The sequence below is a fragment of the Cnephaeus nilssonii genome (genome assembly GCF_951640355.1).
Source record: "Cnephaeus nilssonii genome assembly, chromosome: 6".
NCBI classification, from domain to species: domain Eukaryota; kingdom Metazoa; phylum Chordata; class Mammalia; order Chiroptera; family Vespertilionidae; genus Cnephaeus; species Cnephaeus nilssonii.
In genome coordinates this window covers 91,234,323-91,251,234 of record NC_137077.1, presented here as the reverse complement: position 1 = coordinate 91,251,234, position 16,912 = coordinate 91,234,323, and the positions used below count along the sequence as shown (strand labels likewise).

Sequence of the window (16,912 nt, the reverse complement as noted above, 5' to 3'; positions counted from 1 at the left end):
GTGAGCAATGGTGACCTCTTCATTTCCCTTACTTGGCATTGTCTCATTTCTGATAAAAGTATTTTGTGGGTGAGAATGTTGGGTAGGTGTATTTGGTTGCCCGCTGGAAGAATATGGGTGAAGCCCAGGGATCCGTATCTTCTCCTACTGTTTTTTTTTCCCACTCCTAGATTTTGTTGACTTTAACAACGGGAAGTTCTACGTGGGAGTCTGTGCGTTTGTGCGAGTCCAGTTGAAGGTGAGGGTGAGGAAATACACTTGCTGCCTCCAAGGCTTGGGGAGGGTGGTGAGAGAGAATGAGCAAGTAGGGAAGTCTCTGGGCTATAGCACAACTAAGCTGCCAAATGGGGCCCAGAGCTGGGTCTTAGTTAGTGTTCCTTAAGATGGTGGTATTCAAACATTTTTCCCCATGTGTCCCCTAAAAGAATTTTGGAAAACTCTGTTCTCTGCACATTTTTAAGTTGACACTTAAAAGTTTTCACCATAAATACAAGTAGTTGCAAAAGTATATTTAAAAATTTTACATTCTAAAATAAATCTGTTACACCTCTTTATAATGTACCAAATGATTCTAAATATCATAGAGTATTAAATACTATCATCCATTAAAAAAATACATGAGCAAGCTATTCTTTTACTTTTAAGCAAGCTATTCTTTAATCATAAGAAATTTTACATTGTTTCTTCTTGAACTCATATTTCCATTCTATTTCTCTGCTGGCTTTTATCCTAATATAATATATATTTATCGTAGAAACTTTTTTTTTTTTTAAAGAGAGAGAGAGGAAGGGAGAGGGGTAGAGCTATAGGAACATTGATGAGAGAGAAATATCGATTGGCTGCCTCCTGCACATCCCCTACTGGAGATTGAGCCTGCAACCCAGGAATAAAACCATTGACCTCTTGGTTCATTGGTTGACACTCAACCACTGGGCCACACTGGCCGGGCTGAAACCTTTTTTTATTAATAACTTTACCATACTTCTCTGTACCGTGTGTGTGTGTGTGTGTGTGTGTGTGTGTGTGTGTGTGTGTGTATATATAAAATTAAAAATTTTTGGTAAATTTCCAGTGACTTGAAGGACCTAATAAAATTTTTTTTATGAATTGAGTTATTGTTATAGATAGTATTAGCATACAATTGATCAGTCAATTTTGTTTATGTGGAAGAGACAACATAACTCCATCAAAATTTTCATACTTAATAAAAATAAAATTTTATGGAAAATATATTTCTTACTGAGGTGGATTAAGCTGTTTTTTTCTTTTTAGTTAGTTTATATATCTATTATTTAATGTTACTTATTCCTAGACGGAACATTCAGCCTTAATTCTATTCTGACTTTTTATTTTATAAGTAGTACTGAAAAGCCTTAGTCATATAAATAAACTGGGAATGGAAAGAGTTTCGTTACAGTATCACTCATTACTTTGAATGCTTCCTGAGTTATATTTCAAAAAATCATACAGTGCTATCATCAGAAATTTTATTCAGTTCTCTATATGCTACAACTTGATCAGATCCACCTTCACTGGTGGTGAAGGCCAAGACATGGATACCACATGACTTGCAAAAGGATTTGCTGTCCCATCATTAGAGTCTGTTAAATACAATATTTAAAATTGTCCTTTTGCCGAAACCGGTTTGGCTCAATGGATAGAGCGTCGGCCTGCGGACTGAAAGGTCCCAGGTTCGATTCCGGTCAAGGGCACGTACCTTGGTTGCAGGCACATCCCCAGTGGGGGGTGTGCAGGAGGCGGCTGATCTATGTTTCTCTCTTACCGATGTTTCTAACTCTCTATCCCTCTCTCTTCCTCTCTGTAAAAAATCAATAAAATATATTAAAAATAAATAAATAAAATTGTCCTTTTGTTAGGTGTCCAGAGGTTTTTATACCTTTAGGTAGGGCATCTTAGTGAGATTTGGGGTGGGTTGGATATGTAAAAGAGGAAGTGGGAAAGAAGAATTGTCTTAACCACAGCCATGCTTCCAAGCAGATCAGATTTGGGAAATAATACTGGAAATTGATTCTCTTAAACCCTCTGTGCCCATATGCCCTTTAGCAGGGCCCTGGGTTATATGTGCCCAGTGTGAATGCTGCTGCCTGAGGAAAAGAAGAGCTATAGAACCAGAGAGACAGCTGCAGACTTTCATGTTAGACTTTGAACTCCTTTTCTACCTCCAGGATGGTTCATATCATGAAGATGTGGGCTATGGTGTTAGTGAGGGCCTCAAGTCAAAAGCCTTGTCTTTGGAGAAGGCAAGGAAGGAGGCAGTGACGGATGGGCTGAAGCGAGCACTGAGGTAAGCAAAAAGGGTTGGAGTCTAATTGCTTTATTTCAGTGCCTTTTTCAAAGCAGTTTTGTTTTTTTTTGAAAAAGTAATATATTCACACTAGAGGCCAAGTACACGAAATTCATGCACAGGTAGTGTCCCTAGCTGCTTCCGGCTGCTGGCCGGGCCTCCCTTCATTCTTCGCTGCCCTCTGGTGCACATCATAGCGAGCGATCGAACTCCCAGTTGGTTGAACTCCCGAGGGGACACTTTGCATATTAGGCTTTTATATATATAGACTAGAGGTCTGGTGCACAAAATTTGTGCACGGGGTGTGTGTCCCTCAGCCCAGCTTGCACCCTCTCCAATCTGGGACCCCTCGAGGGATGTCTGACTGCCCGTTTAGGCCCGATCCTACTGGGATCGGGCCTAAACGGGCAGTCGGACATCTCTCTCACAATCCAGGACTGCTGGCTCTCAACTGCTTGCCTGCCTGCCTTCCTGGTTGCCCCTAACTGCTTCTGCCTGCCAGCCTGATCACCCCCTAACCACTCCCCTGCCAGCCTGATTGATGCCTAACTGCTCCCCTGCCAGCCTGTTTGCCCCTAACTACCCTCCCCTGCAGGCCTGGTCACCCCTAACTGCCCTCCCCTGCAGGCCTGGTCAGCCCTTACTGCCCTCCCCTGCAGGCCCGGTCCCCCCCAACTGCTCTCCCCTGCAGGCCTGGGTCGCCCCCAACTGCCCTTCCCTGCAGGCCCGGTCACCCCCAACTTCCCCTCTCTGCTGGCCTGGTCACCCCTAACTGCCCTCCCCTGCAGCCTTGATTGCCCCCAACTGCCCTCCCTTGCAGGTCTGGTCCTCCCCCACCCCAACTGCCCTCCTCTTCCAGCCTGGTCACCCCTAACTGCCCTCCCCTGCAGGCTTGATCGCCCCCAACTGCCCTCCCTTGCAGGCCTGGTCACCCCCAACTGCTCTCCCCTGCAGGCCTGGGTCTCCCCAACTGCCCTTCCCTGCAGGCCTGGTTGCCCCCAACGTTCCTCTTCTGCCGGCCTGGTCATCCCTAATTGTCCTCCCCTGCAAGCTTGATCGCCCCCAACTGCCCTCCCTTGCAGGCCTGGTCCCCCTCCCAACTGCCCTCCCTTGCAGGCCTGGTCCCTCCCAACTGCCCTCCCCTGCTGGCCATCTTGTGGTAGCCATCTTGTGTCCACATGGGGGCAGCCATCTTTGACCACATGGGGGCAGCCATCTTGTGTGTTGGAGTGATGGTCAATTTGCATATTACTCTTTTATTAGGTAGGTTAGAGGCCTGGTGCACTGGTGGGGGCCAGCTGGTTTGCCCTGAAGGGTGCCCCGGATCAGGGTGGGGGTTCCCTTGGGGCGTGGGGCGGCCTGGGCGAGGGGCCTGTGGTGGTTTGCAGGCTGACCACGCCCCCTGGTGACCCAAGCGGAGGCCCTGGTATCTGGGATTTATTTATCTTCTATAATTGAAACTTTGTAGCCTTGAGCAGAGCCAAGCCTCCTGCTTGCTCCATGGCCACAGCCATTTTTGTTGGGATTTATTTATCTTCTATAATTGAAACGTTGTAGCCTTGAGTGGAGGCCTAGGCTGGCCAGGGTGTGCGGAAAGCTTGGCTTCCTCCATTACCGGGGAAACCCAAGCCTCCTGCTCGCTCCATGGCCGCAGCCATCTTGGTTGGGTTAATTTGCATACTCGCTCCTGATTGGCTGGTGGGCGTGGCTTGTGGTTGTGGCAGAGTGATGGTTAATTTGCATGTTACTCTTTTATTAGATAGGATTGTCCAAAAATCAAAATACATAGGTCTCACGCCCTGCTTTTCTCTTCTCCCTCATATTTTCCCAGTGCTATTTTATGCTTAAGTCTCTGCTTTTGAGAATAAGTAGTAGATTACTATGTTCTCTGTTTTGTATTTGATTTTGCACTTGCTTCTCCTCTACTCAGTAAGGTATTTGGGGACCTTTCCATATGAGTATATAGATAGTTTCCTCATTCTCTTTAGCACAGCTAGACATCTCTTCATTGTGTATATGTCACTTAATTAATTAATTAATTTTAAAAAATCCTCACCAAGGGTATTTTTTTCCGTTGATTTCTAGAGAGAGTGCAAGGAATGAAGAAGGAGGCGGAGAGAGAGAGAGAGAGAGAGAGAGAGAGAGAGAGAGAGAGAAAGAGAAACATCGACTTGAGAGAGACACATTGATTAATTGCCTCCCACATGCGCCCCAACAGAGGTATGTGCCCTTGACAGGGAATCGAACCCTCAACCCTTCTGTCTGAGGGCTGATGCTCTAACCACTGACCAACTGGCCAGGGCTCACTTAGTTAACTTAGTTATTAACCTTTTTGGGTCATAGATGTCTTTGAAATTTAAAGTGAATTGGATCACCAGAAAAGTACATGTATAAACTTGCACTAAAAATTTGTAATACCATAGCCTGTAAGGGAGTGTGTACTAGTATATCCCGAGTAAAGAACTTTAATGGAGGATTGAGCCCCTAAGGGTGTGTCCCCCATTATTGGGGAATTGGAGCAGTCCTGGGGGCTAAAAGATCTCTGCTCTGGAATTTGCGCTCCATGTCAGGAGGTAGCTAATGGGGTTTTGTGAATGGTGTCTGATTCTTCATATTCATTGCCTCTTATTGAGGACAGGGATTTGTGACTGTTATGCCTACTGCTGTATTCTCACAACCTAACACCGTGCGGGAACATGGCAGATGGCTCAATAACCAGTTTTAAAGACATGTTAGGGTCTATTTCCTCTGCTGCCGTTGAGAAGCAGCTTGCACAGAGTTGTAACTCTGTTCTCTGATACTTACATATAACAATTCTCAACCCTGTTTCCCTTTTTCTTTCTTACCCTTAGAAGCTTTGGGAATGCACTTGGAAACTGTATTCTGGACAAAGACTATCTGAGGTCACTAAATAAACTTCCACGCCAGGTATGTTAGAAATGGATGAATGGAATGGGTTGCAGTAAAGATATAACTAATTCCCTTGTGCCACGGGTTGAGTATGACATAGCTCTAGAGGGTCTGGAATATGTATTTTGGACTCTGACTATCAGAGCTTGTAGGAATCAGTCCCCTTATTTCACAGCTGAAGAAATTGAAGTCTAGAGAATGTTATTTCTGTCTTATATATAGATAACTGTGGTTAGCAATGGTCTGTGAAATCTCAAAAGGAGCACATAACCCTCAGCTGCACACTGTCATTTCCCAGAAGCACTCAGCGCCTCCCCTGTCCAACCTTCTTGCTTCTTCTTAGTCTTGGGGTCAGGGTCGGAGCTCCCTTGCTTCTGTCAATGCCTATCCCGTGACCTGAGCATTGGCCTTTGGAGAATTGGATCTGGAGTGTACCTGTTGCTGGCCGTTCCTCTATGGCATTCTCTGAGGTCCCTACAGTGCTGCCACCTGGGGCAGCATTCTCTTAGGGGTACTTTTTCTTGTGGAACCCCTAATAGAGGTGTGTGTCAATTAGCATCTGTCAAAACTCCATTTATTTTATTTTTAAAAAATTCTTTTTATACATTATTACATATACTCAGTTTGCTAATATTTTGTTATGGATTTTTGCATCTATGTTTACAATAGATAATAGTCATAGTTTTTCTTTTTTTCTTTATAGTAAAAAACATATAATAAAATTTACCATTTTAACCATTTTTAAGTATACAGTTCAGTAGTGAAACAGATCTCTAGAACTTTTTTGTCTTGTATTACTGACACTCACTACCCATAAAACTCTTTCCCCTTCTTCCAGTACCGGGTAGCCACCATTCTATTCTCTGTTTCTATGAGTTTGACTACTTTAGATGCCTCCTAAAGTGGTAACATACAGTTTTTGTTCATTTGTGACTGGTTTATTTCATTTAGCATAATGACCTCAAGGTTCCATCTATGTTGTAACTGGTGTCATAATTTCCTTCCTTTTAAAGGCTGAATATTCCATTGTGTGTTAGTATCATATTTTTGGGTTGCTTCTATCGCTTGGCTGTAGTGTGTAGTGCTGTTATGAATATGATGTGCAATTACTTCTTCGAGACTCTGCTTTCAATTAATTTGGATACATATCCAGAAGTGGGGTTGCTGGTCCATTTGGTAGTTATATTTTTGAGGAACTTCTATTTTGTTTTCTATGAAGGCTGCATCATTTTGCAGTTCAACCAACAGTGCACAAGGGTCCCAATTTCTCCACATCCTTGTCAACACGTGCTATTTTCTTTTTTCATTGTTTTTATAGTAGCCTTCCTAATGGGTGTGAGGTGATATTTTTTTTAAAATTTTAACCTAATTAAAAATACATATTTTTTGGTTAATACTTACCTAAGGATATTTTTTCCATTTCCATTGATTTTCAGAGAGAGAGTGGAAAGGAAGAGAGAGAGAGAGAGAGAAAGAGAGAGAGAGAGAGAGAGAGATTGATTGGTTGCCTCCCAGGGCTGGGGATCGAACCTACAATCTAATTATGTACCCTTGACCGTAATTGAACCCGTGACCCTTTGATGCGCAGGCTAATGCTCCAACCATGCTGTTTAGGTGATATCTTATTGTGGTTTTGATTGCATTTCTCTGATGATTACTGATGTTGAACATCTTCATCTTTTCATATACTTGTTGGCCTTTTGTATATCATCTTTGGAGAAATGTCTATTCAAGTCCCTTGCCCATTTTTAAAACTTGGCTATTTGATTTTGTTGTTGTTGAGTTGTAGGTGTCCTTTACATATTCTGAATATTAACCTCTTTTTCTTTATTTTTTAATATTTTTATTGATTTCAGAGAGGAAGGGAGAGGGAGAGAAAGAAACATCAATGATGAGAGAGAATCATTGATTTGGCTGCCTCCTGCACGCCCACTGCTGGGGATCGAGCCCATAACCCGGGCATGTGCCCTTGACTGGAATTGAACCTGGAACCCTTCAGTCTGCAGGCCGATGCTCTATCCACTGAGCCAAACCAGCTAGGGCTGAATATTAACCTCTTATCAAAGATGTGATTGCAAGTTTTTTCTATTCCATAGGTTACCTTTTACGTTTTCAAGTTTGATGTAGTCCCTTTTGTATATTATCTGCTTTTTTTGCCCATGTTTTTGGTGTCACATCCAACATATCATTGCCAAAATCAATATCATGAAGTTTTCCTCTGTGTTTTCTTTTATGAGTTTTAGATCTTTTTATATTTTCCCATTGATTTTTAGAGAGCGTGGAAGGGAGGGGGAAAGACAAAGAGAGAGAAACATTGATTGGTTGCCTCCTGCAAGTGCCCCGACCAGGGTGGGGATTGATCCTGCAACCCAGCCATGTGCCCTTGACCAGAATTGAACCTGGGGCCTTTCGTTCTGCAGGCTGATGCTCTATCCACTGAGCCAAAACGGCTAGGGCTATTTATTTTACTTTTATTAGCATTTATTTTATGCTAAATTCATTTCCTGGCCATAACTTTTTTTTTTCTTTCTTTTGTGATATCTTTTTTCTTCTTTTTTCTTTTCAACCTACCTCTTCTGGTTTAGGAACAATCTGCTCTTTTTCATTAAGGATCATCTCAATGTGTCCACGAGCTCTGCAAGTTCTGCACTGCATCTTGGGAGCTTTGTTCACCTGGAGGAGCTCAATGACCAAGAGTCTATATCTAAATCCTTCAGTTCAGCCTTACTCTGCATTTTTAAGTGTGTGCAGCAAAAATTTAGCACTCTTTTTGGGCCACCAAACCTGTGTCCACCCCCACTCTTAGGCCTGAGCACTTATCAATTCCACCATTGTAATGACAGAATGGTACACATCGCTCTGTAAAGTGGCATTCTTCAGATACTCAGTGGCTTCTCAGATATGCATAACCTTGATGGCCTGGGAAGTTTTATGAGTGTTCTTAAAGTAAACATGATGATTTGAACCTTTTGATTTGCATGATTTTGAGAGGTTTTCTGGATCAAGTGAATAGCGAACCATTTTTAGAGGTCACCTCAGGTTGCTGACAGGAAGAGGTAGAATTTATTTTTGTATGTGATGTTGATTTCCAGTTTACCCAGCCTCATTTGTTGAAGAGACGCTCCTTATTGAGTAGTCTTGGCATGCTTGTTGAAGATCATTTGATCATATGTGCAAGGGTTTATTTCTGGGTTCTGTATTCTTTTCCATTGGTCTATATGTTTGTCTTTATGGCAGTACCATACCATTTTGATTACTGTAGATTTGTAATATGTTTTGAAATGAAGTGGTGTGAGTCCTCCAACTTTGTAATTTTTTTTCCTGCAAAATTATTTTTGTTATTTGAGGTCCCTTAAGATTCATCTGAATTTTAGGGTGAATTTTTTATTTATGCAAAAAATGCCATTGAAATTTTGATAGAGACTGTGTTCAATCTGTAGATCACTTTGGTAATGTGGACTTTTTTTTTAACAAGCGTAAATTTTTTTTAGACAAAGTATTAAACTTTAAATTTTAGAATGGTATTTGCTTTACAGAAAAATTGCAAAGCCTAGTACAGAGTTCCTGTATACCACACACTCAGTTTTCCCTATTGTAAACATTTTATAGTCGTACAGTACACTTGTCACACTAATGACTTACTTCTGATCTGATATTATTAACTAAAGTCCATCCTATATGCAGATTTCCTTAGTTTTTTTCTGTCCCAGGAGACCACATTATACTTATCATGTCTTCTCAGACTCCTCTTAGACTTGCCTTAATTGGATGACTGATAGTTTTGAGAAGTTCTAGAAGTAGTTTGTAGAAAGTCCCTCAATTGGGATTTGTCTGATATTTTTCTTATGATTAGACTAGGGTTATGGGTTTTTGGGAGGAAGGCCATAGAGGTAAAGTGCCATTTTTATCACATCAAGGATACATACTATCAACATGACTAATCATATTTGATGTTGACTTTGGTTACTTGGCTGAGTGAGTGTTTCTCAGGTTTCTCCACTGTAAACCCACTGTTTTTCTCCCCTGTTCTAATTGTCACTATGTGAGACTACACATAGCAGTGAGGAGTTAATTCTACCTTCTTGAAGGGCAATAGCCACACAAATTATACAAAATTCTTCTACACAGGAGATTTGTTTCTTCTCTCATGTTTTATTTAGTTATTTATTTATTTTAGTACTAGAGGCCCGGTGCATGAAATTCAGCCCAGCCTGCCCCCTCTCACAGTCCGGGAGCCCTCAGGGGATGTCCTACTGATGGCTTAGGCCTGCTCCCTCTGGGGAGCAGGCCTAAGCCGCAGTCTGGCCTCCCTCTGCAGCAGGTGACCGGGCTGATCAGGGGAAGGTGCCACCTCCATCACTCCACTGCTGCTGCCACTGCCGGCCGCTGTAGCCACCAAGGTGTTTTCATCAACACAGACTCCAGTCCCTTCAACACGAAAAAATGACAACTTTTTTTAGGCATTTTCAAGATGTCTCTTTCATAGAATATGACATTTCTTTCTTTTTTTTTATCCTCACCTGAGGATATTTTTCCATTGATTTTTTAGAGAGCGTGGAAGAGAGAGGGAAAGACAGAGAGAAACATCAATGTGAGAGGGACACTTAGATTGATTTCCTCCTGCATGAGTCCTGACCTGGGCCCCGGGCAGGGAGGAGCCTGCAACCTACGTACATGCCCTTGATCAGAATCGAACCCGGACCCTGTGGTCCGCAGGCCAAGGCTCTATCCACTGAGCCAAACCAGCTAGGGCAGGATATGACATTCCTTAGCCCCTCCAGCAGTGGATCTTCGTTTTTCCCTCCAGGAGTGAGGTGGAAAAACCCTAGATCACCTTCTTGGATCCTTATTACCCAAGTTACCAAGAACACTGCAAGTGGCGTACGGGGAGCTTAGCCAATGAGCGGTCAGAAGAGGTGTTTCCTCTGCAGCTCACGTGCAGAGGCGGGACTGCTGGTGCGCTGCTGCTGGCAGGCCCCCCAGACTGTCTGTCTCTGCTCTGGGTGGGCCTGCTGCAGCTGGCACAGCAGCTCAGCCAGGCCCTCCTGTCTGTCTTCGTCTCCACTCCGGGCCTCACCTGCACGTGCAGCCTCCTCCTGACTGGTCGTGACTGTTCCGGTGTCCTGGCTAATTTGCATATTATATATATAGATGGACTCATGGGAATTTATTTTATACTTTGAGTTCTAATTCCATTTGTTACTCAGATTGGTCTAGCTTTGGAGCTAATTCCGTTGGTTCGTTGAAATACTCCTGTTGTGTGTTTTTTCAACATTTCTGTACTTTTTGACACTAAAAGATGTTTCAGACTCATTTTATAAATTCCTTGCCTCAACTCTAGAGCCAGTCATTTTATAAGGAGCCTTAGTTTCTTTTATTGGAGAGTGGTATTTATTTTTTTAATTTATTAAGACATTATTTTGATTTTTCAGTTATAGTTGACATTTAATGTATTAGTTTCAGGTGTACAGCATAGTGGTTAGATATTTATATAATTCCCTGATAAGTCTAGTACCCCCCTGACAATATACATAGTTGTTACAAATTTATTGACTATATTCCCTAAGCTGTATTTCACATCCCCATGACTATTTTGTAACTGCCAATTTGAACTTAATCCATTCACTTTTTTATGAGCCTCCCGCCCCTTCCCCCTCTGGCAACCATCAATTTGTTCTCTGTGTCTATGAGTTTGTTTCTGTTTTGTTTGTTCATTTATTTATTTATTTATTTTTTAGATTCCACATATAAGTGAAATCATGGTATTTGTGATTCTCTGTCTGACTTATTTCACTTAACATAATAATACCCTCTAGGTCCTCCTTTCTGTCACAAATGGCAAGCTTTCATTCTTTTTTATTTTATTTTATTTTATTTTTAATATGTCTTTATTGATTTGAGAGAGAGAGAGAGAGAGAGAGAGAGAGAGAGAGAGAGAGGAAGAAGAGAGGGAGAGAGGTAGAGGTAGAGGTAGAGGTAGAGAGAGAGATAAACATCTATCAGCTGCCTCCTGTGTCCTGACTGGGAATCAAACCAGTGACCTCTTGGTGCCTGGGACTACACTTAAGCAACTAATTATTTTTTTATGGCCAAAACATATTTTATTATATTTGTACCACATATTCTTTATCCAACTGTCTATCAGTGGTCATTTAGGTACTCCATATCTTGGGTAGTATAAATAATGATGCAGTGCACATAGGGATACATTAATATCTATTATTGACTATAATCCCTAAGCTGTATTTCACACCCCCATGATTATTTTGTAACTGCCAATTTGAACTTCTTAATCCCTTCACGTTTTTTATGAGCCTCCCACCCCTTTCCCCCCTGGCAACCAAGTAGTGTTTTAGATTTCTTTGGGTAAATATCTAGAAGTGGGATTGCTGGGTAATGTGGTAGTTCTATTTTTAAAAAGCTTCCATAAGTTTTCCATATGACTGCACCAATTTGCCATCCCACTAGAAGTGCACAAGGGTTCCCTTTTCTCTATATCATTGCCAGCACTTGTTTATTGATTTATTGATGTTACCCATTCTGATAGGTGTGAAGTAATGTCTCATTGTGGTTTTAATTTTCAATTCTCTGATGATTGATGGTTGAGCATCTTTTCATATATATATTCCCTATCTGTATTAACTCTTTGGAAAAATGTCCATTTCAATTTCTCTGCCCATTTAAAAAAATGTTTTTATTGATTTTAGAGAGAGAGGAGAGGATGGAGAAACATCAATTTTGTTTGTCTTTTCAAAGAACCATCTCTTGGTTTTACTGGTCTTTTTGTATTGTTTTCTTAGATTCTATTTCATTTATTTCCTCTCTGATCTTTATTATTTCCTTCCTTCTACTCAACAGGGACTTTGTTCTTTTTCTAGTTCCTTTAGATGTGAGGTTAGGTTATTTTTTTCAGATTTTTGTAGCTTCTTAAAGTAAGCTTGTTTTGCTATAAATTTCCCTCTTAGAACTGCTTTGTGTTGTATTTTCATGTTCATTTGTCTTAAGGTATCTTTTGATGACTGTCTTGGTCTCATTGTTAACCCATTCATTATTTAGTAGCATGTTATTTAGCCTCCAGGTGCTTGTGTTTTTCAGTTTTCTTCTTGTAATTAATTTCTAGTTTCAGACAATTGTGATAGAAGATGCTTGATATGATTTCAGTCCTCTTAGATTTATTGAGACTTGTTTTGTTGCCTAATATATGGTCTATCCTGGAAAATGTATCATGTGTGCTTGAAAAGAATTTACATTCTGCTGCTTTGGGGTGAAATGTTCTAAATATATAAATTAAATCTACCTGGTCTAATGTGTCATTTAAAGCCACCGTTTCCTTGTTGATTTTCTGTCTGGATGATCTATCTATTGATGTTACTTGGGTGTTATATTCCCATGTTGTGACTGTTGTACTGTCATTCTCTCCCTTTATGTTTGTCAGTATTTGATTTGTATTTTTAAATACTCCAATGTTGGGTGTGTAAATGTTTCCAAGGGTTATATTCTCCTGTTGGATTGATCCCTTTATCATTATATACTACTAGAGGCCCGATGCACAAAATTCGGAAGGCCTTCCTTCCCCCGGCTACTGGCACCGGCTTCCCTCTGGCACCCAGGACCCAGGCTTCCCTCGCAGCCCCGGCTTTGTCTGGAAGGTCGTCCAGAAGGATGTCCGGAAGGATGTCGGGTATAATTAGCATATTATGCTTTTATTATTATAGAATTATTATAGATTCTTTGTTTCTTGTTATAGTCTTTGTTTTGTTTTTTAAATATTTTTATTGGTTTTTTACAAAGAGGAAGGGAGAGGGATAGAGAGTTAGAAACATCCATGAGAGAGAAACATCAATCAGCTGCCTCCTACACACCCCCCCACTGGGGATGTGCCCGCAACCAAGGTACATGCCCTTGACCGGAATCGAACCTGGGACCCTTCAGTCCACAGTCCGACGCTCTATCCACTGAGCCAAACTGGTTAGGGCTAGTCTTTGTTTTAAAGTCTGTATTATTACTTCTTCTTCTTCTTTTTTTTTTTGGTTTCCATTTGCATGAAATACCTTTTTTCATCCCTGTATTTTAGGTCTGTGTGTCTTTCGATCTGAAGTGAGTCCCTTGTAGAAAAGTATATGTAAAGGTCTTGTATTCTTCTTCTTTTTTTAATCCTTACCCAAGGATATTTTTTAGAGAGAGAATGGAAGTGATAGGGAGAGACAAAGAGAGAAACATTGTTGTGAGAAAGACACATTGATTGGTTGCCTCCCACACTTGCCCCAATCGGGCCGGGGATGAAGCCTGCAACCCTGGTATGCATCCTTGACTGTAATCGAACCCAGGACCCTTCAGTCCATGGACTGATGCTCTATCCACTGAGCCAAATCAGCTAGTGCCAGTAAGGACATATTAACTATAATAAGTCTTCCAATTCATGAATATGGATGTCTTTCCATTTATTTGTGTCTAATTTCTTTCAGCAGTGTTTTGTAGTTTTCAGTATAGAAGTGTTTCACCTTCTTGGTTAGGTTTATTCCTAACTTATTTTTAATCTTTTTGATGCTATTGTAAATGATATTGTTTTCAGATTGTCTATTACTAGTGTCTATAGAGACACAACTGATTTTTGTATGTTAATTATGTTTCCTGTAACTGCTGAATTTAATTCTAAGTTTTTTTGTTTTGTTTTCCGGTGTGGAGTGTAGGGTCTTTTACATATAAGATTATGTCTTATGCAAGCAGAGATAATTTTACTTCTTCTTTTTCAATTTGGATTCCTTTTATTTCTTTTTGTTGCCTAATTGCTCTGGAAGGGCTTCTATTCAATAATGTTGAATAGAAGTAGGAAGAGTGGGCATTGTTGCCTTCTTTCTGATCTTATAGGAAAAGTTTTCAATCTTTCAGCATTGTATATGATATTAGCTATAGGCTTTTCATATGTGGCCATTATGTTGAAGTAGTTTCTTTCTATTCTTGGTATGTTGAATGTTTTTACCATTGAAAAGGTATTGAATATTGTCAAATTCTTTTTCTGCATTGAACATGTGGTTTTGTCCTTCCTTCTATTAATATAGTGTATTACATTGATTGATTTGTGTATGTTGAACCGTCCTTGCCTTCCAAGAATTAATCCCACTTGGTGCTGATGTATCTTCCTTTTAATGTGTTGTTGAGCCCTCGCCAGTGTGGCTCGGAGCATCGTCCTGTAGACCAAAAGGTGTTGGGTTGTATTCCTGATCAGGGCACTTACCCAGGTTGTGGGTTAGATTCCCAGTTGGGGCGCGTACAGGAGGCAACTGATCTATGTTTTTCTCATCGATGCTTCTCTCTCTCTTTCTCTTTCCCTTCTTCTCTCTCTCTCTCTAAAAAAAGAGAAATAAATGTGCTGTTGAATTCATTGTGCTTGTATACTGTTGAGGATTTTTGCATCAATATTTATTAGGAACATTGGTCTATGGTTGTTCCTTATACAATAGTCCCCCCCTTTTAAAAAAATATATTTTATTGATTTTTTTTTTTTTTACAGAGAGGAAGGGAGAGGGATAGAGAGTTAGAAACATTGATGAGAGAGAAACATCGATCAGCTGCCTCCTGCACACCCCCTACTAGGGATGTTCCTGCAACCAAGGTACATGCCCTTGACCAGAATCGAACCTGGGACCCTTCAGTCTGCAGGCCAACACTCTATCCACTGAGCCAAACCAGTTAGGGCAGTAGTCCCCTTTTTCCATGGAGGATACATTCCAAGATCCCAAATAAGTGCCTGAAACCATGGATAGTACTGAACCCTATCCTATATAATAAAGAGGTAATATGCAAATGGTTGTTACGCCATGATGGTAACGACCAATCAGCAGTAGGGCGGGGCAGCAAGCTACAAGCTACGGAGAGCTACAGGAGGGCGGGGCAGTGAGCTACGAGCGGTGGAGAGCTACGAGTGGTGGAGAGCTACGAGCGGTGGTGGGCGGGGCGGCCAGCTGAGGCAAGCGGTAGCAAGTTACTCGCGCACAGATTTGTGCGCAGGGCCACTAGTATATACTATATTTTCTCTTATGCATACATAACTATGATAAAGTTTAACTTATAAATTAGGCACAGTAAGAGATTAACAATCCTATATAATAAAACTCTAATATGCAAATCGACCGAACGGTGGAACGACCTGCCGAACGACTGGTCACTATGACGCGCACTGACCACCAGGGGGCAGATGCTCATTGCAGGAGCTACCCCCTGGTGGTCAGTGTGCTCCCATAGGGGGCTCTGCTCAGCCAGAAGCCGGGCTCACCGCTGGCGAGCTGAGCCCAGGGGGGTTGGGCCTAAGCTGGTAGGCGGATATCCCCCAAGGGGTCCTGGACTTCAAGAGGGCGCAGGCCAGGCTAAGGGACCCCCCCCCCCCAGTGCACTAATTTTGTACACTGGGCCTCTAGTACCTAATCTATACTAATAAAAGGGTAATATGCTAATTAGACCTGGAGACCTTCCAGATGTCCTTCCAGATAAAGCCATGGTGGCTGGGCAGAGGCAGTTAGGGGCGATCAGGCCAGGAGGGGGGCCAGTTGGGGGCGAGCAGGCCGGCATGAGGGGGCAGTTGGGGGCTGGCAGGCCGGCAGCCAGAGTGGTTAAGGGTGATCAGGCAGGCAGGTGAGCAGTTGGGAGCCAGCGGTCCCCGATTGTAAGAGGGAGTCCGACTGCCCACAGGGATCGGGCCTAAACCAGCAGTCAGACATCCCCCAAGAGGTCCCAGATTGGAGCGGGTGCAGGCTGGGCTGAGGGACACCCTTCCCCTCCTGCCCCCCCCCCCCCCCGCACGAATTTCGTGCACCGGGCCACTAGTATATATATAAAACTAGTATGTATGTATATATATATATATATATATATATATATATATATATATATATATAACCATAATATGCAAATAGACCAAACGGCAGAACAACTGAACAACCGGTAGCTATGACGTGCGCTGGCCACCAGGGGGCGTGCACAGAACATGGTGGGTGTCGGCAGCAGGTGGCAGAGCGCAGAACATGGTGGGTGTCTGCTGTGGTGGGATGGTGGAGCAGGTGAGCGGAGGCGCCAGATCAAGGCGGGGCGCTGATCGCTGTCATTGGGGCAAGCCTCTGAAAATTCTTTGCTCCCATGCTCTGCGGTCCCGCTGGGCGCTTGCACCTGCTGCTGGCACCAGAGCCACCACTTGCACCTGCTGCCGGTGCCTGGCGCCAGCCCCAATCGCTCGGCGCCGTCAGCGGGTGCAAGTGGTGGCTGCAGGCCCCTATTGCCCCTCAAGGCTTCTCGACCTCCCCTTCCTCCTGAAGGGTGATCAGGGCAGCAGCTGCAGCTTGCACCCGCTGCTGGCGCCGGCCCCAATCACTCCACGCTGTCAGGGGGTGTGAGCGGGGCTGGCGCGGTCAGCGCATGGGAGAGAGGCTGCCGGCAGACGGGACCAGGGGCCGCAGTGGGAGGGGCCGGGCAGGGGCGTGGAGGATGGGCCGAGACCTGCCCCTGTGCCCACAGCCTCATGGCCCACAGTTCCTTTCAAGGTGCACGAATTCGTGCACTGGGGCCCTAGTAATAAAATATCTGATTATACTGTATTCACCTTCTTCTTGTGACAATGTGAGATGATAAAATGCCTTATTAAGCCAAGTTGAGAACTTTCACCTTTTTACTTCAAGGAAGCACTTTTCAGCTTCTCTTTGACATATA

General features: G+C 42.8%; 1 protein-coding gene across 2 annotated transcripts in view; it reads left to right on the top strand.

Annotated features, from left to right (window-relative positions):
- The window catches only part of RAD52 (RAD52 homolog, DNA repair protein), a 50,633-nt gene that overhangs the window by 15,673 nt on the left and 18,048 nt on the right, over positions 1-16,912 (top strand). For both annotated transcript variants that reach the window (XM_079773955.1, XM_079773954.1), the window contains 3 exons: positions 171-238; positions 2,187-2,305; positions 5,158-5,233. In XM_079773955.1, the coding sequence (XP_079630081.1) occupies positions 171-238; positions 2,187-2,305; positions 5,158-5,233 (263 nt within the window). The remainder of the gene's footprint in view (positions 1-170; positions 239-2,186; positions 2,306-5,157; positions 5,234-16,912) is intronic.